The sequence below is a fragment of the Archocentrus centrarchus genome, chromosome 14 (genome assembly GCF_007364275.1).
Source record: "Archocentrus centrarchus isolate MPI-CPG fArcCen1 chromosome 14, fArcCen1, whole genome shotgun sequence".
Taxonomy (NCBI): domain Eukaryota; kingdom Metazoa; phylum Chordata; class Actinopteri; order Cichliformes; family Cichlidae; genus Archocentrus; species Archocentrus centrarchus.
In genome coordinates, this window is record NC_044359.1 from 5071283 (window position 1) to 5094265 (window position 22983).

At 37.2% G+C, this 22983-nt stretch overlaps 1 protein-coding gene across 3 annotated transcripts in view; it reads left to right on the forward strand.

Annotated features, from left to right (window-relative positions):
• The first annotated feature begins 5980 nt into the window (after positions 1–5980).
• The window catches only part of LOC115792498 (AT-rich interactive domain-containing protein 5B), a 51726-nt gene continuing 34723 nt past the window's right edge, over positions 5981–22983 (forward strand). For all 3 annotated transcript variants that reach the window (XM_030747055.1, XM_030747057.1, XM_030747056.1), the window contains exon 1: positions 5981–6103. In XM_030747055.1, coding sequence (XP_030602915.1) covers positions 6083–6103 — 21 coding nt within the window. In that variant the 5' untranslated portion in view covers positions 5981–6082. The remainder of the gene's footprint in view (positions 6104–22983) is intronic.

Here is a 22983-nt window from a genome sequence, read left to right on the forward strand (position 1 = left end):
CCGCTGAAGCCTCCAGTGGCCGTTAGAGGAACTGCAGGTTTTTGGATTTCCGGTTTTCAGCCCTGCTGGTTGCGGCTCGAAACCGAACAGATGAGATTTCCAGTATGAATGTGACGTTCATTCACTGTCTCCTTCTTGCTTACTTCCTGTTTTATTCTGGTAATCACTCGCCTCACGTGTCTCTTGGGTTTGCGTCCTCTCTTTGTGGTTTTGATCCTCTGCCCCATCCTCATTAGTTACACCTGTGTTTGTTTCCTAATTAGGGCTCTGTGCATTTATATTCCAGCTCTCCCCTTTGCTCCTCATCTGTTTCTGAGCTGTTCAATGTTTTATTTTCTCCTTTAAGGGTTTGTCTGGTTCATTCAATCATTTTTCTGAAGAAACCTGCTGTGAAGATTATTTTGTTTCATTAAAGTTCACCTGTGTGCATTAAAAATGGTTCTTGCTCATCTGTTTATCATGCTTGTTATTCTTCCTCAGATGTAAAACCTTTGCCTTGCTGTTGAAGGATGCTCAATAATCCTGCCTTGGCTCTATTTTTAGACGTGGAAATGTGTACGCTGTGTACTCAGAAGTGAGTTGGTCGCCATATTTAAACCCTGCAAAGTATTTTTACCTGCTGAAAAGGAGACGGAGAGCTTCAAATATCAACTGATGGCTCAGAAAAGCAAATCCAAAGAAGACACTACAAACCTTTAGTTAAATTAGTGACAGCTGCAGCCAAAAGTTTCCTTCAACTTTCACCTCCAGAAAAAGGAAGCTCAGCATTTAAATGTGTGTGTGTGTGTGAAGAAAATTGAAGGTTTTGTATCTTAAAGTCATTAATTCAATGGCACTTTTGTTTAATTTCTCCTGGAAGCACAGTCTTGAATTTGAGTCCACATTTTAAACAAATCTCTCTCAAAACAAGACAGCACAGACACACAAAGGAAGCAACATAACAGACATGACAAACATGACAGGATGACACACAATCCACAAAAAAATCTAGTGAAACAATCAAGTGAATTTGTTACACAACTGAATAAGATTTGTTTAAAGATATACTCTTATAAAAAAAAAACACAGCTTAGCTCAGTAAAGTAAATCACAGTCAGTTGGAAAGACAGAAAAAAAATTACACAAAAGTAGAGGCTCGGACCGCCAAGGCCTCCACCCCCGATCACTGCCCAGTCCACAGAGCACTGAACTGCTAGATTTTCCTCAGGTGGTTCGTTGTTGTGATTTGGCGCTGAACAGATGAATCGACCTGAATTGTGTTTGAGGGGTTTTCTTTGAATAGATCTGAGCTTGTTTGAAGTTCCGGTTTTGATTTCATTTTCAGTCTTTGGAGTTTTTGAGTTTCTGTCGCCGTTTAGTGTCTGTGTAGTTCTGGATTCTTGTCGTGATTTCTTCCTCCTGCAGTGAGCTTGATCCTTTGACTGAGTGGATTATTCCTGCCTGCCTGTGTTCGTGTCTCTGTGATTAGTCGTTACTTTTTCGGGCTGTTTCCCGTCTTACTTTGATAGTCAGCTGTCTCTGGTGTCTTGCTTTGAGTTTTGTGATGATCTTGATTGTCCTCACCTTTGTCGCCTTCCCTCAGCTTCGCTGATTACAGGTTTATGTAGTCCCGCCTTTCCCTTGTCTGTTACCACACCTCTGTGTAACCTCTCTGCTTTTTGGATTCAGTTGGATTTTCCTAAATAAAGGCTTGTTTGTCAGTTCCTTCAGCCTGCCTTTGGGTTGACTCTCTGCATAGTGTCATAAATAACATAAAGCTCCTGAATTTTTACTGCTCTACCATTAAATTAAAGAAGATGTCCTGTTGAACAAAGTTAAATGAAAATATTGCATTAATCCAGCCTCCACTCTTTCATAGATAAAGTGACTAACAGCATTAACTGGAGGAAGAACGTCCTTTCTATTACATTCTACATCACAAAGAAATGAAAGAAAACATTCTGTAATAAACATCTCCAAAACACATCAGGATTTCTAAATGCTGATGACAAATGTGCTTTTTGCAAGTCTGAGCAGGAAAGTTTGACTCATTTGTTTTACGGTCGCACATCCTGCATAACTTTCTGGAATTTGTAAAGCTCGACAGATGATCCCAACCCTCCATAATGAAACTACTCCATCTACCTAATTGGACCATATATTTGATATATCTGTGCACAGCGCTAGAATCTGATCGTATAGTGGGAGGATGTCGTTTAAACAGGCTGCATGTGTGCTTAAAGCCTCCTGTAGTGAAAAAGCTGTTGAATTTTGCAGTCAGATTATCTGTGAAGAGATTTTAAAAAGTCTCTCCAAATGGAGAGCAGAGCTGGCACTGACTTTACTAAAGCCTCTAATCGATGTGCTTTGTGGTAACTTCAAGCACTTTGATGCAGTTGTAGTCAGGGAGTTAGTAAATGACCTCAGTCGTACCTCTGAGCCTTTGTGGTGTTGTTGACTGTCTGAAAAACGGTCACCGTGATCAAGACTGATGACTTCTGATGAGTTACCCACACACTCCAGGCTTACGCTTATTGACCTGAGTTACAGTGCTGTGGAAAAGTCTTGAGCCACCCCTCATTTCTTTATATTTAGCTAGGAAAATGGGATATAGGTGCAGTGATTTATTGAAAGGCCAAACATTCATGGAAATATGGTATATTGAGTAAAAACCTGTTTTCCTTCCTTAAGAACGGCTTCTTGACATCCACTGAGACCATTTCTGATGAGGGAGCAGATGGATGAGCTGAAGGTCCAGATGCTCAGGTCCTGTGTCAGGTCTTTGCTGGATTTTTTTTTCCTGTTTTTTTGTTAAGGACATGCTCTCAGATACTGTCCAGCTGCTGTAGATCATTTTTTAGGCCTTGCAGCTCTTCATTTGTCCTCCACTTGTCCGATTTCCTCAAATCCTTGAAGGACACACTGCACACCATGCTGAGAGGTGCCAAGTTTTCAGCTAACAGCTCTTTGAGAATCACCTTGTTGGTGCAGAAACATTGTTTCGTATCTGTCAAACTGTGTTATCTTTGGCATTTATCAGAGATTCAACTAAAGAAAGTGAAAAAAATTATGTGTTTTTGTAACAGGCTGTGAGCAACAAAGTGCCTAAAGATACACTTTAAAATTTGTTCTTTGCTAAATTCGTCCCTTGAGTTAGGAGCCTTTTTTTTAATGCTTGAATGACTCAGAGGTCATGTACAAAGACTGAAAATGAGAGAAAGAAAAAAAAACAGCCAATGTCCAAAGCAAAACTTTGAGAGACTCTTAGAAAGCCTGTTGCTTAAGACCACTTAAAAAATAAAAAATTTTGAATAAAGTCTGGCTACTTGGAAGCAAAATATTTTTTTTTAAATGAGAGTTGGTTCAAGACTTTTGCACAAACCTGTAGTGTGGATTCATTTTGTCATTTCAGGTAAACCACACCTCCAAAAAAAACTCCGTCCTAGGGGTTGGTAACCTTTATGATCAAAAGAGACATTTTTGAACAATTTATGACCAAAACAAAAAAATCTGTAATGAGTCTTTTTCCACCTGTGAGTATTCTGCAGAGGGGGTATCCGTGGTTACTTTAACGTTGTATTTTCATTACAATAATGCATGTTTTGGTTGGGTTTATAAAATTATAGAACTACAATAATGAAGGTGTAGTAGGCCTAAGCATGCTCGTAGTGATGTTTCTCTTCCACTTCAGAAGACATAAATAAAGCAGATTGTCCGTTCCAATCCCGTCTTTTAATTTCTGATTGATCCTGATTATTGCTTTGAGTCTCTTTCTAACAAATAAATGTAAATCAATAGGAAGAATGTACATGGAAATGTTTGCCTGAAGAAATGTGTTGCAGAGTTAAACCCACTTCTGCTTGTTTCATTCATCTGGAACTACTGTAGCTCATATCGAGTTAAGTTTGGTGGAGACTAAAGCCTAGTTTATGGGCACCACAGTGGTTGTGTCACATGCTGACAGTGATCTCACCGCAGCTCTAGCAGCATTTGCTTGAGTGTGCTGGACTCGCTGTGGTCTTCTCCTGAAAGATGGGTGTCGCCGCTCCACATTAGGATCAGTATTTGAGGAGAAGAAGTTGAAACGTGAAGCAAAGCGACTGCAGGGTTTTCTTCACGAGGGCTCACTTTTTGATCACTGTGTGATCTGGGAGTCTCAATGCTCCTGTACAACAAAATATTCCTTCAAGAACAGAAATAAAAGCAAATAAAACTTTTCTTTCTTGCTGCTTTTATTTCCGGCCTTCTGAGTGGGACCCAACTGTGCGAGGACCCCTAGGTTCCTTGCCCCACATGCCCATTGGGTAATCCAGTTTGGGTGGCAGCTCACCTTCACACACAATGCTGCAAGGGCCCAACTGTTGCTCCATCAGCTTTAATTATAGTTTTCTACTTTCTAATTAGGTTTGACATTAACTTACCTTTGAGTTTGCTTGTTATTTTGTCAGTTTTGTCCAGAGTGGGTTTGATTGTTTCAATTTAGGTGCTACTGTCTGAAAAGACTTTAAGTTGAGTTTTTCATTAGTTTCAGTCTTTTAATTATTATAATACAGAGTAGGAATGCAACATACGGCCCTTTCAAGTGGGCTGGACCAGTGAACCTGCCCTTTGTCAGTGTTAAAGAAGTTTAACTGCATGCTTACTCCCTGAGATCTGTCAATATAAGAAAAAGTAATGCTTTTTTTTTTTTTTTTTTTTTTTTGCACATGATGAAGAAATGTTGCTGTAGTGAATGAAAGAACTCGTTCAGCACAACTCTGGGGCTTAAGTTACAGAGAATTTTCTGGTAGCTCATTGCCCAGATTGTCCTGTAATTAGAAGCAGAAAAAGGTTTTGTTAATTCACATGTACTCTGTGATTATTCACCACTCTGCATTTAATTATTAAGTATTATTATTAATCTCTGCTTTTCCACAACATGTCTTTTATCCTGTCTCCCTCCCTTCACCCCCAGCCGGTCACAGCAGATGACTGCCCTTCCCTGAGCCTGGTTCTGCCTGAGGTTTCTTCCTGTTAAAAGGGAGTTTGTCCTTCCGACTGTTGTCAAGTGCTTGCTAATAGTGGGTCGTCTGATTGTTGGACTTTCTCTGTATTATTGTAGGGTCTTTACTTTACAATATAAAGCGCCTTGAGGTAACTGCTGTTGTGATGTAGTGCAATATAAATAAAATTGAATTTTATTGAATTTACTTGCATTTTTTTTTGGCCCATTGTAAAAATTCAGCAGTGAAAAAAACAGAAAACTTTCTGTCATTTACTTGTTCATCTATTACTTAATAACTCTGGTGTAGTATGAATGGCCATGGGGGGGAGATCTTTATCAGTAACAACAGATAAAAGGCCAAAGTGGATGCCCTCCTTCACATTTTCCAAAGCAGGCTTATGGGCCTGGTTGAAATCTTTGCTGGGCTGATTCTGGACCCAGAACCTTATGTTTGACATCCCTGATTTATCAGGGGCAAGTTTTTAATCTGACCAAACAGACAAAGACTAAATACATCTCCTGATTATTTCTATTTTAGTCTACTTTTATAAGTAAATAATGTTGTTTAAGGTAATTTTCATACTTTTCTAAAGTGTAGTTTCTACTTTTATTTCAGTTAACTTTTTCTTTTTCGTCACGTATAGTTTTAGTTTATTAATAGTTAACTTCAATAACCTTATGTGGTTATATGCACATCCTTCCGTGTAAATATTTTTTTTTTTTTTTTAAATCTGTTAAATGTGCTGCTGTGGATAAATAGTTTTAAATAAAGTAAAATAAAACAGTAAAAAAAAAATGTAAGTGTTTTTCGTGGATTTAAACTCCTGCTGTATGTAAACCCCGCCCTCGTGTTCCGTGTCGGTCGGAAATACGTCACGTTTGTGAAGCTAAAGATGCTCCAACTCCCCTTTGAGTGTGACTTTAACATCAAGTTGTACTCTGTGGCAAACTTTGGCCACACCTAGATCCTGTTCCATTTCCAAAAAAAAAAAAAAAAAAAAAAAAGCTTTATTTTTTTATTTTTTTTTTTTCTTCTTCTGGTGCGTTTGTTTGTGTGTCGGCGAGTCCCGGCGGTGTAACCGGAGAGGGGCCTCACAGAGAGGGGAATGCAGGACTGCAATGGAGCACAATGCAATACAGGTAAAGCCGATATAATTTCCAAATAGTGGCCGTTTATGTCGCTGGTGGCCGGACGTTTTTTGACCTGTTGACGTGTAGAATATTTTAGGCGAGCGTCGCTGCGGACTGAAGCCTGAATTTGGCGTTTTATTTCATTTACTTTGGCCATGTCGTATTGAGTGTTTTCCCATATCAACCAAACCCAGGCACGGAGAGTTGCTCTGACTGCAATTACAACTTTATTCAGCCAGGCTCAACTTTTTTCTGGCTGCAAATAAATCGGTGATATTTGTGTTTTTGGTGGGGGAAACAATGGGCTGTGACACCGAGCTGTCGCCTCGTTTCCTATCCTGCCCAGCCGTTAAATTCCAGTTTAATATTTCTGATATTTTCTCCGTGTTAATGATTAATTTCTTTGTGTGTCGTGTCGACAGTTTCTTCCTCTGGCTACCAACCCCCACCCACACTAACAAGAAGCACATTAGCTCAAAATAAAATAAAATTCTTGCCCTGAAAATATCAGGAAACTTTTACCCTCCTTTTTTTTTTTTTTTTTTTTTTCCAGCCCAAAGAAAAACCAGCCGAGCTACCATCGATATGTTCTCCATTTTTATGAGAATTAATTCCCACCCCGACGTGATATTAAAGCTTAGAAATATTTTTCAGGACTAGGTGGAGCAGTGTTGGTTATAATAGGAAGCATATTGATATTATTATCAAATCCTCCCCGACATTTTGTCTCCGCTGTAATTGGCACAGTTTTAAGGAGGAATCTTATTATTGTGTGTTTGCGTGAAGGGGGAAATGAAATGTGGTTATTTTTTTTGCACTTGAAATAGCCTTTAAAAAATCCCAGGAAACATCCAGAGGACACCCAGCGAGGGCAGCGTGGGCTTTACCCGAAATAAAGTCATTTATTTGGACTGAAATCCTCCATGTGTGGCGCTGGGTGGATGGAGGGGGGGTATTTAATATTCCAGTGGTGCTTGTATATTTTTATAATGTCTCTGTTTAAATATTAATTTACTGCAATACTGAGAGTTTTCCCCCAGTGCTGAACTTGTGAGCTTTTGAATAACAGGATATACCCAAGGTCAATACTGTACGCTTTATTTAGTTAATTTATTTATATATTTTTGTAAAGCAGGAGACATTTTTTAAAATTTATCTTCCTTCCTGAACTGAAAACAGTGTTGAAAAAAAAAAAATCTCACTGCATTATTGTCAGAAATATCACGAGAACTGACGCAGGCATGGTGCAGATTAAGGGTTTCCATCTTAAATTCCTCTGTGTGTGTGTGTGTGTTCACATTTTAGACAGAGGGCTGCCTCTCACAGCTCAGATTATATTATGTGGCTTTTATTTTCCTGCCTGCCGCTAGGCTGGAGCAATGCTTCAGCCGGCCCTCCCCCAGGGCCAAAAAAAAAAAAAAAAAAAAAAAAAAAAAAAGAAAAGGCAAAAAGACTGGAGCTCTGTGATACTCATACGACAGGGCTACACTGGATAATGGTATGTTTATGACACAGAAAGCTCACTTCATGCTGGTATTTATCATATATTCTCACTGTAATTAAGTTAAATATATGTATGCAACTAATTCTGGGGCTGAAACTGGTTCTGCAGGACTAAATACTGACTTAGTTTGAGTCTTTTTCCTGCTTGTAATGAGAGGGTAAATTGATCAGAAAAAGAATCAGAAACAAATTTAAAGGTGATTTTTATGTTTGAATTTTCTTGAATGAGTTCTTATACTCAAATGCCTCTAAATAGCTGAATCAAGGTCATTGATTGGTTAGTTAATGAACACACAAATAATTGGCAAACATTTCTGTAAAAAACAAGTTTACTTTTTTGTGTGTTCCCATTACTTGATTTTCCTGTAAAAGGTTTGTGTCCTGCATGGTTTTCATCAGATGTGCGCTACATAAAAGTTTATAGGTGTGATATTAACAGATTAGTTTATGCAAAGAAAATAATCAGCATTGGTATTGATATCGATTGATATCAGATTGAAAAATTCAGTCTCCAGCTTGTTAAATGTGAGCTGAATAATGAATATATCTTACTTTGCTTAAATTAAACTGTGACTTGAATATTCAGTTGATTAATAAATTAGTAGAAAAATAATAAAACACCAAATTCAAGGTAATTTTTTTTTTTTTTTGTTAGATTTTTCTAAAATGTGATCTAAAACATAATTGTTTCAGTTCATATGTGTATAAAAACTTAGATTAAGAAATTGGCACCAGTTTTCATGAATGATTCAGCTCTCTGTAAAAAAAAAAAACATTGAAAAAAAATTGAAAAATATTTATTTCCTGCTTGTTTTGGTGAGCTAAGTCACTTTCATATTTGTTGTCTTCCCTCTACTCAGATTTCCATTCAAAAGTTATAGTTCCATGGGTTCTTTGATTAGTAGAGCCTCAAACATTTTGATTAACAATTAATCAAAATATAACTAACCTAAATTTTAGGTTTTTAGCTCATCTGATGTGAGTTTTTTTCCTTGGTTTTCTTGCTCCTATGTATATAAAAAGTTAGACATTTGAGATGAATTTATTTAGATTATGGAGGAAAAATAATGAGCATTGGTATTTATTGATTTGTTAGTGTGTGACTTAGAGAAAAACTAATTTTCAGTTTCCAGCTTATTAAATATAAGCTGAAGAGAAAATATCGATCTTTATTGGATTTATGTTTTTCCTGCTTTTATACTTATACATTTCTTAAACTTAAATAGTTAATTTAGTCGACTGACTAAATTAACTAGACTAGAGTCATAGATTAGTAGCAGAAGATGAATGGGAAACACATTTTATGATTTTTATGCTTGAATTTAATAAAATATTTACTTAAAAATATGATCTTCATGGTCATAGGCCTGTAAATATTTTGATAAACAGTACGATTGTCAAATTTGAGGTAAATGGTACATTTATGTTACTTTGCTGGGCTCCTGTTACTTAGTCAAATATTTGGTTTTCATCTCACTGGACAGGAGCTTCAGAAAAAGTTATAGGTTCAGGTTTAATTGATTTAATTTAGTTTACAAGCAGATACTGGTATTGATTTGCCAGTCTATGATTGAGAAAGAAAATTCCAAACTATCAGTTTTCAGGTTGTTAGCTTTGAACTGAATGGTAAGTTGTATTTTTGTGATACTCCTGTACTTACACACATCTAAATATCCAAAGTTAAACTGTTAATAGTAAATTAATGAATTAATTGATCATCAGAAGCAAATTTGATGGGGATTTGCTGCTTGAGTTTGGTCAATTATTTACTTAAGAAGCAATCTTCTTGCTGAAACACCTATAAATATCTGTATTTGGGTTATGAAATGATTAGTAAATGAACATAAAATAAATCGGCCACAATTTTGATTAAACAAAATGATCAGCTATAATAAGATTATACATTTTTATTTGTTGTTACCCTTTAGTAAGACTGACTGAGCAATTGATCAAGTTTTAGTCTCCAGTTTTTTTAAATGTGAGCTAAACAATGATAGGCTGGAGCCTGTCCCAGCTGTCATAGAGTGAGAGGCAGATTTTGAAACAGTTAATCAAAATATGACCAACAAATCCCTTAAATTTTGGTTTTTAGCTTTTCTGATCTGAGCTAAATTGAATATTTTTCTACATTTTTTTTCCCCTTTGGTTTTCCTGCTCATGTGCATAAAAAGTCAGAAGTTTGAAATTAATTGATTTAGATTATGAGCCAAAACTCAACTACATTACTGTTGTTAAGCTTTGCCAATGTTTAGCCTCCAGTGCACCAAATGTGAACTGATTTATGGCTATGTCTTAGCTTGCTGTACTTTTGTTTTTCCTGCCTGTACCTGCACATATCTGCAATTCAAGGGATTAACTTAGTAGTCGAAGGATTAGTTGCTGGGCTTGTTTTTCTGCCTCCTGATTTAAATGCTAAATTTCTTACTTCCTTGTGTTGTTCTTACTTTTCCTGTTCATATATCTAAAATCTTTGAGCTTTGTGGATGAATGCAGTATGTACAGAAGATAAATCAGTAATGTTTCTGATGAGTTATTTTGTAGCCCCTAACCAAGAATCACCCAAATTATTTGCCTTCACTTTGCGTGTTACTCTGCTTTAATAATTCTACTTGCTTTTCTTGCTGATGTACCAACAAATGATTAATTGATTAGTCAGAGGAATATAATAATGGGAGATTAGTTTGCATTAGTAATTGATTCATCATTTCTTGAGGAAAAAATCCCAAATTCTTCAGCACATACTTGTCCAAATATAATTTGGACAAGTATATATAATTTTTTTTTTTTTTAATTATATTTTATTGACATTCAGCATCCAGAAAATCAATATACATCTGTTTCCAACCATATTACCATGTATCTGTCTGAATGTCCCGTTTTTTGGGGAAAGTAAAGACAGATATATAATTTTAATGTAACAAATTTAAAAAAAAATGCCAAAAGATGTGGCACTCCAATGATTCCTCGAGTAACTCAAATAATTTGATTATAAAAATTCCTCGACATAAATTTGTTGTTTTGATGCTTTGTTTAAACTGCAGCGCGCAGATGTCTCCGTGTAGGTGGAGCCTTTCACCTGCATTAGCAGCATTAAAGTTCTCCATCGCAGCGACAGATTTGCATCATTTGGAAAAATCGACCCTTTAACACCGAGTGGATCATCGCGGACACGTTTTTCTACACCTTTCTACACCCTGCTCTTGCTAGCAGGTGCCACCATTAGTACTAGCGATCACACTAGTGATCATGGGAACCCCCCCAGTCACCCATTCAGTACCAAGGGGCTCTGTCAAAATATTTTTTATGCATTAATCCCTGATTAGCAACTAAAAACAGACCTGCAATAGGAATCAATTTAGGAGGATGTGTGAGTACAAAGTATTATAACATCATGCTCATGCAGCCCCCAGTTTTTCAACAAAAACACTGATAACACAACAGCAGCAGTTGCTTTGCGTACAATCTGTCTGCACATGCACGGCAACCGCAAAGAGGTGGAGCTGTTATTGAAACGGTGAGCTCAGGTGGAGAGAAAGGAAACATTTTTCTAGCGTCCAAAGTAGCAGCATTTGTTCCAGTAACCACCATTAAAATATGAAACCTTTACTTGAAACAGCTGAAGGAGCCCTTCATCAACCACCTGATCAGCAAGTGTCAACATAAAGAAAAGAGAACTTCGTTGCTGCTCCATCCATCGCTGTTTGTTTTACACAGTGAAAAACTGCAGTGAAAAGTTAAAATATGCAGATGAATTGTTAATGAGAAAAGTATTTATTTCTTATCCAATTAATCGATGGAATAATCAATAGAATACTCAATTACTAAAATAATTGATAGTTGCAGCCCTAGTTCCCAGTGATGTTAATCTGTCTTTTTCCAAACTATAACCACCATATTCTTTTACTATTTGCCTAATATTTCTGTAATATGTCTGTAGCACTAAATGCATATCAGCCTTCTTGTTCCTATTTAGAACTGTTTGTCTTGTAGTATAAAACTTTAATCAATTATTAGCCAGTAATTTGTCAGTACTAGTCAATATGCTTCTTATTAACCACAGCTGTGGTTAAGCCTTAAATTACCCCATTAGGGGTTTTATTGCTGGAAATTACTTAATTTTGTGATATTAAAAGAATATTTCCTGTAATTTTATCATATTCTTACTTAAATATAGTATACTATGATATTCCTTAATCCCTCTTACTGTGCTTTTTAAGGGCTTAAACTTGTGTTTCTAAAGTGTATGTTTAATATTAGAATTATTAAAGCCAGCCTTAACACCCTTATAGAAATGTATTGTTTATTGTAACATTATAATGATATGATTTTAGGTGACTTCCTGATATATTTAATCTATTACTGTAATATTCCAGCCTATTGTTAGTTGTTTTCTTCTTCTTTTTTTTTTTGGTTAGGTTTTTTGTTTTTGTTTTTTTAACCCGTTAACTGGCCGCATACCCAAATTAAATCAGCTGCTTTTCCTGAACTCTTTGGAGTACATGCAAAAGCTTGGTCTCTTTGTGAAGATGACAAGCTATATTTTAGAAATGCTGTAACTGTAATGAGTATGTAGCTATTAAGTTTGAAACACAGAAAAATTAGACAATTTTTGCCTCGCCTAGATTTTTCCTGTTTTCATGTAACTACACACTGAGTGTAGAAGGTATGGATTGGAAAATATAAAGAAGCTGTAGAATGAAGTCTTTTTACCGTGTATTTCAAATTTTATCAAGATAACACAAAAACCTACTGTTTTGTAAAGGTTTTTGTGTGTTGATGTCCAGACGTGGTCTCACATGTGGAGAGACCAAGAGGCACATGTAAGCCAGCCTTTGATATACAGACTTCAAATGGCTGTAACTCCTCAATGCTTCAACATTGGGGTTGCCCTAATTTGTAAAAGAAGGAAAATGCTTGGCCTTCATTTATAAAAACCCCAGTCTATTTTCAGTGATTCCACCCCAAATAAACTGCATATTGATCAACAGTAACAGTGAATGTAAACACTACATATGCACATAAAAAAAAACCACAATCCTCCCAGTTTTCCTGATATACAACCTAAAACCTCCTCGCAAACAATTACCCCCACCCCAAACACAAAGGAACCCAAAGCCCACCACAAAGCAAGTGTCATCAATATCAATAAACATTGCTCTTAGCTATTGTGTAACTGCCGTGAAAGCCCATCGAGACATACATATTTACATCTAAACGGCATATAATACGAGCACGAGCTGGGAATAAAAACTTAGACTTACTGTGAACAGGGCTTTCAAATTATGCCGGCGGCAGGCGCATTTTCCACCTACTCCATCACTCTGCGCCGTCTACTTTGTAATTTTCCTAAAAGAAATTTTTATGCCGTCCGCCATCTCCATTTCCAGTGCCATGTGGACGAACATAGCAATATTTACGTTCTTTCAATCTGAGCCATTTGATTGGTTCATGACTGCCATGTGACTATTCATATCGTCTGCTGCCGTCATAGCTTCGGTCTCGGTCATAAGGCGCCTACTGCTTTGGCATGCCCCTCTGCTACTCCAAAACAATTTGAAAGCCCTGTGTGAAACGCCTTCCGAGTAACAGCTGTTCGTTCGTGTTCATTCCGTACCGATAAACCGCTGCAACAAAGTCCTCTAATAAATAATAATCCACTGCCGTGAGTCACTTTGTCACTTCATTGCAGAAAAATAGCTTGGTTTGAGATATTTATACAGTCCGTTAGCGAGACTGACGTTTCACCTACTCACCTACTGTGAACACTCTCGAGTCACTAAGGCGCACAGAGTCTTCCTTCCGGCTTGACTTTGCGCATGTAATACGCACTCATTGTGCAGCAACTTTGTGGGTCCATGTGAAAACACACCCCAAGGTGCCATATACCCACATGTCAGGAATTTTATTGGCTACACATCTGTGGTTTTAGAATTTGGGTCAGAGCTGACCAATCAGAACGATTGGAGAGTATTTGGGGCATGTCCAGAAAAGTCATATGATGCTGTCTGGTTATTATTGGCTCTGGAAACCCATTTCATAACATGATTGGTCAAATGAGGTGTCAATCTATTTCGGAGGGTCTACTCTGTCATATAAAAGCATCATCAGAGTGGACTGCAGCATTACTGTGACAGTATGAGTCTTCGAAGTCGGAAAGCACCACAAACGTCCCGCGGGCGGGATACTGCCAGTTAACAGGATCTTTAGCATACGTTTGTCATATTTATAGCTGTATGCTATATTTAGCTATTGGAACGAATCACTTATCATCAGTTAGTTAGTGGACGTGGCCATTAGGACTAGCAAGTGGTCATCCATTCGGTACTGGTGGACGCCCTGTACCCTGTCTGATACCTCCGGCCTGTGAATTTTTTCTGGCTAGAACCCATCCCTCCATCCATTTTCTTCCGCTTATCTGGAGGCCAGCCACCCTTCAGAGGAAGCTCTTTTCTGCTGCTTGTATCCGCATCTCGTTCTTTCAGTCACTACCCAAAGCTCGTGACCATAGGTGAGGGTAGGGACTTAAATTGACCGGTAAATCGACAGCTTTGCTTTCACGCTTAGCTCCCTCGTCACCACGACAGGCCGATGCAGTGTCCGCATCACTGCAGACACTAACCCCAATCCGTCTGTCAATCTCCTGCTCCCATCTCCAATCATTTGTGAACAAGTACCCGAGATACTTAAACTACCCCACTTGGGGCAGTAATTGGTCCCTGAACTGGAGTGGGCACTCCAAATTTAAGCCTCTTTTCCACCAACAGGGTTCCGGAGCTGGTGCCTTTTTTTTGAACCAGTACTCGGCCGAAAAACGGGTTCATCTCCGGCCCTGCAAACTAGCTGGTCTCGAACCAAGAACACGTGACGAAAGCGGCAGAAGGTCGTGACTCTGCCATCTCAACATCAAGTTTTCTACCATATTACATGTGTATTACATAAGAAAAGCAAAGCGATTTTCACGGCTGTGAATTAGGTTGGGCTGTACGGCTGAACTTGCTGCTTTGTATCAGTTCATATCACAGATAAATATAAAACTTTGCATAAACGTTATCTAGCGCACTGAGTGCGCCAGCATCTCTATGGCATATACAAATATACTAATCCCATGATCGTATATATTTGTACATTTGAGAGTTCAGTTGAACACCAACTGGAATGTCATAGTATAGAATATCTGATTAGAATGTCTTATTGCAATATAACATATCACAGCATCTTACTATAATGATCAGTGTATGTATGTTTGTACAGTATATTCTTTGTCTCCTGCATGTGGTGTTTCCTAGTATTGAATAATTCTGTTAATTTTTTTCCTTGTAATTGACATTTTTATAAAATTGAATTAAGAAGTAGCATTGAGTCATTAAAAGTGCTTTTATGTTGATAAATAAGCCCAAAATATTCCTATAGTGTCCCAATAAGAATTATTTAGGATTTTAGGAAACTTCCTGCTATCCTTACCTTAATATAGTACTATAATATTCTTTAATCCCCCCCCCCCTTTTAAAGGCTTAAGGAACATGTTTACAACTTATTTGTTAGCTTTTTTCTGTCTTATATGACTACAGTTTAAGAATGTGTATATATTTATAGCAGCTGTAAGACTTCATATTAAGTCAGTAGTGAATTATAATGTGCTGTATTACTGATTGATGTTATGTTCCTTAATCAACCTCTTTAAAACTAAAACTTTTATGTTATCTTTATTTGGACCTTTGGGGTCATTTTCATTGTAATTTAATGTAATTTTTTCTTTTATGAGTACATCTGTTGATAGCAGTTTTGAGGCTTGGTGTTGAATGTGTAGTGCATTATAATGTTTCCATGTTACACTGAAGTGACGTTTTGTTCCTTTATCACCAATTTTAAAACTAAAACATTCCTGTTAGATCTTCATTTGGACTCTACAATCATATTTCTGGGACTGCTGAATATCTGATGGTTTGTTCTGTTTTGTTTTTTCCCCTCTAGTGTTTTAATAATTGTCCTCTGGGGCCATGCTGTTGCTGTAACTGTGCTGTATTTGTCTGCAGTGATCTTAAATGTGTTTTATTCTCATGCTGAAATGTTTCCACGGAGACGCTGTTTTATTTAATCTCCTGCGGTTCTGTAATTTCAGTTCCTATAGCTGAGTTTTTCTGACATTCAGCAGCAGTGACCTTGTCCGGTCTTTAGCTGCAGCAGAATAAAAATGCTAATACGAGTATAATTCTTTAGAGGCTCACAGAGTGTCTGATTCATATTTTTGGTGTTTTCAGGGCGTCTGCTGTGCTCCACAATGACAGTTAAATGTTGGTGTTGCTATCTGACTCCCATGTGTAGCTGATATGTATATCTTCTGCCCTATCTTGCTAAAAATTGATCCTGGGCCTGCTGCAGCAGTGGGTGGGGGAGGGCTGCCGGTGGTGGGGTAATGGGGGGGAGGGCATCCTGGGTGAGATGGGGGTTGTGGATAATCAACACAAGAGTGAGAATTTGAGAATATTGAGGAGGAAGGAGTAGGTGAAACGTCAGAGCAGCTACAGGCCGAACAGGAACGACTGGTTGTTGTTGAGGAGCAGATTTCCCCTCTGTGCTGTTTCTGCTGCAGAAAGAGCAGAAAATTAACTCATTTTTATTTTGTGGATCTTCGATCATGACTAAATGGAGAGCAGCTGCGTAGCCCGCCACACCCCGAGCTTATACACTGAGCTCTCTTTATTTTTATGTGGATAACAAGCTGGGTTAACATGACCTCTGCCTGATTTATTTCAATTCACTCAATGTGGAAAAAACTCCAAACCACCCAGCTCTTTGTGGTTTCCTTAAAATATCAGACCTGCAACAGTAGGTGGATTAGCTCAGTAACAGAAAATAAGTCATAAGTATTTGAGTATTACTGAAAAATTCTCTTTTCCTTATCTTCTGCTACTTAAGTTTTTTTAATTATACTTTGTGTGTTGTGTATTTTTTTAAATTTTTCCCTTTTTCTATCTATATAATGTTACAAAAACACACTTTTATGAGGCTTACAGCTAGTATAAGTCCAGTATTATTAATCACCTGAATAACAGAAAATATGTCTTAAATATTTGAGTGTTAGTGAGAGTTTGGTGTCTCTGGCTTTTGCGCCATTAAAATCTACTTAAAAAAATCTTTTTAAAGTACTTTTAGAACCTATACATATATTTATATAACTCTAATATCTATTTAGTTGTCTCTAATGATGATCTGTTAGTGAATGATAGGAAATATAGTGCTTTGATCATAATAAATCAGCCTAAAATATTTCTAAATGGTTCTGTAATGCTCATTCCAAAGATTAGCTGACTTCCTGATATCCTTACCTTAATTTGTTACCATAATATTCCTTTATCCATCTTATTAGACTCTTTTTTTGTTTTTTAATAAGGGCTTATAAGTAGGTTTGTAGCTCATCTATAGTTGCATGTTATATTATAAATTGTCTATAATCTGTGACTCATACTGTCTTTGTGGTGTTACTGGTCTGTCATTCTGATGTTTTTAGTGTTTTTCCTCTTTTGTCTTTATATAATACTAAAAATACACATTGTGAGCAGCTGTGACTCAACTAAAATGTATAGTGTATTATAATATGTTAATGACTGACAGATGGTGACTGGGTCACAAATGTTTGTACATTATTGAGAATTTGCTGCTTTTCTTTGACGTCTGTAACAGTAGACATCACTTAAATTTTTGGGGGGAGGTATTTCACAAATAATATGACTCAGTTGATCATCATGAATGATCCTTAGATAATTCAACATTGAAAGTAATTGTTAGAAAAAGAAATTGTACCACAGTATAATTATGTTAATAGAATTTGTGTAACATTAGAAAATATTTATTAATATTATGCTAGTTACAGCTTGCTGCTCCCATGTTTGGTGTTACTGTAGAAGAAAAACTTATATCAAACTAGCCAACTGCCAGTACTGCTCCGATTGGAGTTTGCTAGTGGTGATGTTAGCAAGCTAACTGTAACTTAGCTAATCTGCATGAATAGCTTAGCTTATAATAAATCTGTGTTAGTAGACAAGCTAGTGTTGGCTATCATTATCCAGAAAACGGACAGAAAAGGGTCAGATTTTTATCATGAAAACTAAACAATTGCTCCATGAACTGATCGTAGTTTTCTTGTGATGATAGTCAGAGGCTACGCTCACACTGCAGCCTGAAGTGACCCAATTCCGATTTTTTTGTGAAATCCGATTTTTTTTTTTTTTGCGTGGTCGTTCACATTTCCAAATATGTGCGACTTGGATGTGATCTGTGTGTGAACAGCAGACGAACCTGAAAGTGTCCTGCATGTGCAGTAGAGGACGCGATAACGTCACATGTAGCGAGCGTGCTCAATGTTTGCGGAAGTTACACGTTTTCCTTCTTGCGTCTGTGTAACGGGACGCAGAATAGTGACGTTTGTTGAGTATCAATGACGTGCAGGTCCGATAAATGCGACCTGGCCGTACACACTCAGGTCTCATTTGAAAAGATCGGATACGTATTGGATTTAGGACCACATATCCAAGTGGCCTGGGTCGCATTTGAAAAAAATCCGATCTGCAGGGCTTTCAAATTGTTTTGGAGTAGCAGGGGGGCATGCCAAAGTAGCAGGCACCTTATGACCAAGACCTTTGCTGTCCTCCAGGGGCGTCTTTTCCCATCTGTTTTGCTTTTATGAGTACTATCCCCTAAATTTTACTACTTTTTAAAGACTTTCTTTCAGTACTCCCATAAATATATCAAAGTTACTATAAATGAACAACTTCTACTATGAAAGGAAGAAATGCCACGGCCGATGTGTTCACAAACATTACTTATATGCAATGCATCTCAACAATGTTATGGTTTAATTTTAAACAGAGGTGGCAAAAGTACTGACATTCTGTACCTCAGTAGAAGTACAAGTACTTGTGTGGAAAAAATACTTTTTAAAAAGTAAATACAACCTATGAAAAATATAAAAGGACCATAGATTTGGGTTTTCTACTTACCTAGCATAACCCTAAATTATCAGTAACCTTAGTAAGTTAATGACAGTTAATGACATTTTAGAAATGTCTAATAGTGACCACTCTGACATTCACAAATCTCTAGTATCTATCAGTGCATACAGTGTTTGACACTATACACAAACTATAACTGGGTAAAAAATTAATTTCTCAGAAGGAAAATGTTATAAAATAAGTGAATATTTACCTGTGGAGTGCAGTAATGTAAATTAACATAGGCTATAACTGTAAATTAGTGACTTTCCAACCTTATTATTGTCACCTGGTCAGTTATAAATAGATGATGACAACTATGAACAACTGTTATTCCAGCATCATTGTCATCACACTGTTGAGTTTCATCAGTATTTTAATGCTGATCCAACATTTATTTAGTACTGAGATTTCAGTCTCGACCATAATGATGATTCAGATAAAAAGGCAACAGTATTTCAGTGTCATCCTGATATCTGGGGAAGGCTTGTACCAGGTAAAGATTTGGTATTTTAACCTGGGAAAAAATACACACATTATCAGTCTATGTATGTATATGTAATATATAGTGTGGAGGCATATACGTGGATCAATAACATAATTGTTGCAGCTGTAGAGAATATTTTTGGGTTTCTGATTAAATAGGAAATGTTAATGGCTATTTTAATACTGGATGTTGAAAATTTGTTGTTAAAACAACTGGAGATTATTTAATATCTGATCAAATGAAATAATTGACAGCCTTGTTTCTGGGTTTGTGTTAGGGAGAAATATTTTCTGAATATTTCAGATCGTTTGCAGCTTTCATGCTCGAGCTGTGGGTCTGCATATGAGGTTTCATTCAAAGCTGTTGTAGTTTTTTCTTTTTCTTCCTGGCCTGTAGCTCTGAGCAGGAGATCAGAGCGGTGGAGGCTGTATGATGGATTCAGTATCAGTAAACAGCAGCATTTGTCTTGTTTTTTTTTTTTGTTTTTTTAAATGGCTGCAGTATTTTCCATGTAGTGCTATAAAATCTAGATCAGCATGTCTGCTGCTTCTACATAAAACAGCATGTGTGCATTTTCCTTTAATTTTATCATCCTGCTGTTTTAAAGATTTACATCTTCAGAAACCAGTAGAGCTGAGAAGCACACAAACACTTTGAAAGTGTTGAGAAACAGACACATACGTTGTTGGATTTGTTTGTTTGTTTGTTTGTTTTTATGGGATTTGCTGACGGCTACAACAATATAGAAGTAATCTTTAAATGCGCTCATGCTTTCATGAACCCTCCAGTCCTTTGTGATCTTTTTGATGCTGTTTTTGAAGCCTTATCTGAAGGGAAATGTGCTCAAACTAGAGCTGAAATGACTTGTCAGCTTATAGAGAAGATGACAGAAAGTAAATCCCCCAAACCGTTAAATTCGAGCTTGTTTCTTATAGCTCACTCGGGAAAATATCCCAGCATTGGAGAATACTAAGGTGAAACATATACAATAAATCACAATTAATGCAGGAAATGGAAATTCATACCAAGTTGCATGTTTTTTCTTTTTTTTTTTTTTTTTTTAGGTAAAAACTCCCAGAAATTGTTGTGGATTTGCTGCTTGCCCATTTTTGCCCATTTCTGCTCAGATCTCTACTTTCAAAGACACCAGTTAGGGGTACAAAATCACTCTTGTGCAATTTTATAAGATATTGTAGAGCTAACGGGATCCATTTGGAGGTAAGAAGAAGTCTCTAAAGGTAACAGGCGCTAATGAGCTGGTGCTAAAATGAATTAACAGAAGCTGTTGAGTGCTAACATGGCTCTGCCTAATATACACAGACTTGGAGTTTGAGTAGGAATGCAGTCTTAAAGCAAACTGTCACCATTTAAGATTGACAGATCTTTTACCGTCTGCTTCATCGCCTTCTGCAGGTTGATATACTTGTTTATTATGTACCTGCTGTCTGTCCTGTAGAAGCCATGACACATTAGAGACACCCATTGCTGCTGTTTGTCACCTGTTTTTATAGGACGGTATGTTGGATATGTGACTGGTGCACTTTTGTGTTCCCAGAGGACTGGGTGAAAGAGGACAGAAATGTCTGTTTTGATGTCATTCGTCCACGTAGGGGAAAATATGTGGCCATCAAAGAATGTAAAATCATATTCTGCAATGGTGACGCAGAAATCTCTGTATGGCTGTCGGTCTTTTCTTCACCTGGCTTTATCCTGTCTGTTTCAGATGTGGTGGGCATATTTTTCAGGGCCAAAAGTAGCGCGTTCTGAGATCGCATAAAACACACACAAACATAGACACAAGCATGTTTGAGTCACTCATTGACATTAATGTGTTCCCAATGTCTCTAAACCCTTGAGTTTAACCATTAAATCGAAGTTCCGACCCCACCCCCTAACCACACCGAAATGTAGGTCTACTTTAAACCCTGAAATCAGCTGCTAACCCTCACAAAGGTCTTTTATCAGGTGTAAGAAAACAAACAAAAACAAACTTTGGCCTAAACCTCAAACTATTTTTTTATGCAGATAGCTGGAGATGCGCTAATTTACCTTATTTGTCTTTGGTTTCCTGTGACGGGTGACCAGAATCATTCACACAATCAAGAAAGCTATTCCACATCCTGCTAATCCCACTTCCTGGTAATCCGACTTTACAGAAACAGCTGCAGTTTAGCTAATGGCGCTCATGAGATGGTACTAAATAAACATGGAGCTAAATTGCTAAAATGATCATTTCCACCTGCTTCTGCACAAAAAGTCCAAATTTTTATTTTAGTTTTTGCAAATCCAGCATTGATAATGTGTCTGAATGGAAATAAAACAACACTTACATATTTTAGTTATTGGCACAGAGAAGCTGATTTATTTATTTATTAATTTTTTGCCTTAGCTGTCTGCTAACACGTGCTGATGGTCAATTAAGGATTTACCACAGCGATGGTTCCTGCGACTTAAAGATAACTAGCTTTTATGAGTGTAGCTGAAGCTCCTGTGTGTGGAAGAAGCCGATGTTTGTGGTGGTTGAAAGTTGCAGAAATTCTGCCCGTCTGCTCGCTTCACGCCTCAAATCAAAATGGCAGATACTGGGAAGCAGCTTGTGCTGTGACACCATGTATACTGACTCACTATAATAAAAGTCCATGAAAAAAAAAAATACAAGAATTGAGTTGTTTTATCAAAAATACAAAGATTTCCAGAAGAAAAAAGTCACTGAAACCAAGAAATTTAATTTGATGTGTTTAGGGGACATCTGCAAATTGCTGCTTCACGCTGAGTTTTTTTGTTACCCAAACTTTTTTTTTTTTTTTGCTTTATGACCTTTAATAAAATAAATCAATATATTTATTAAATATATTTATTAAACAACTTACACATCAACAGGATATTTGTTATGGCCCAGTATCAGGCAGTTAATCTATCTGACTGTTATTTTCTAAAGATTACTTTATCAATGGAGAGAGTAATACTTGAGTTGGATGGTTATTTATACAACAAAAGCCCACTTCTGCAAAACCACACACTCTGATTTTAATAAAAGTAACGTGACCTAAAGTCCAAAACCTGAACTGAAACTTTGATCAGATGTATGTGAGCTGGAGTCTTTCCTTTCTTACTGGGTAAAAAGTTCTTCAGTCTGAAGCAACTTGAAGCCAAAAGGCAGGATGGAAATTTTTTTAATGGTTTGATATGAATATTTATGTTTTGAATTGAGTCGAAGATGTTGGTGGAAGTTTCCTTAACCTGTGAGAATTAACACATAATCTGCTGACTGAAGCTGTGTCTCAGGATCCAAAATGGCAGCACAGTGTCCTCCTGACAGGCACAGATTATAATTGAAATCACATACTTGCAGAAAGGGAGTGTATTATCTCCTAATATGTCACTTTTGGGGCTGGGATCAAGTGGAGCTGCCTCCCTCAGTTTCACCGACGTGTTTGGGTTTTGTAGTTTCAGCTCTGGGCGTCACACCTCCTCACACCAAAAAATAAATAAATAAATAAATAAAAATGGTGAAATCAAAGCTGCGGGATTATCCGCCTGGCAGCGGGGACAGTGTTGGCTTTCAGACGTCTGAACCCACTCAAGGTGTGCTCGATTTATTGTTTCTCTGCCGTGTAAACACCCACAAACGGTGAGCACCAGCTGCTTGTGAGGTAAGACGAATCAAGTGCTCCTCAATCCGCCGCGAGTGTAAACACACAGGGAGCTTCATGTAAACTGAGCTGAAGATTAAATAAAGAAGAGCTTTTCTGAATGGTGAAAGGGAACCTGCTTATGTTTAATGCTTATTAACAGCTTATCAAGCTGCTAATGCTGTGATTATTTTAAATTACAGAAGAGTGAAATTCTGCATTCATTTAGACCATATTATCTATATTTAATCACACTAAAGATTCGTCTGCGTTTTTTCT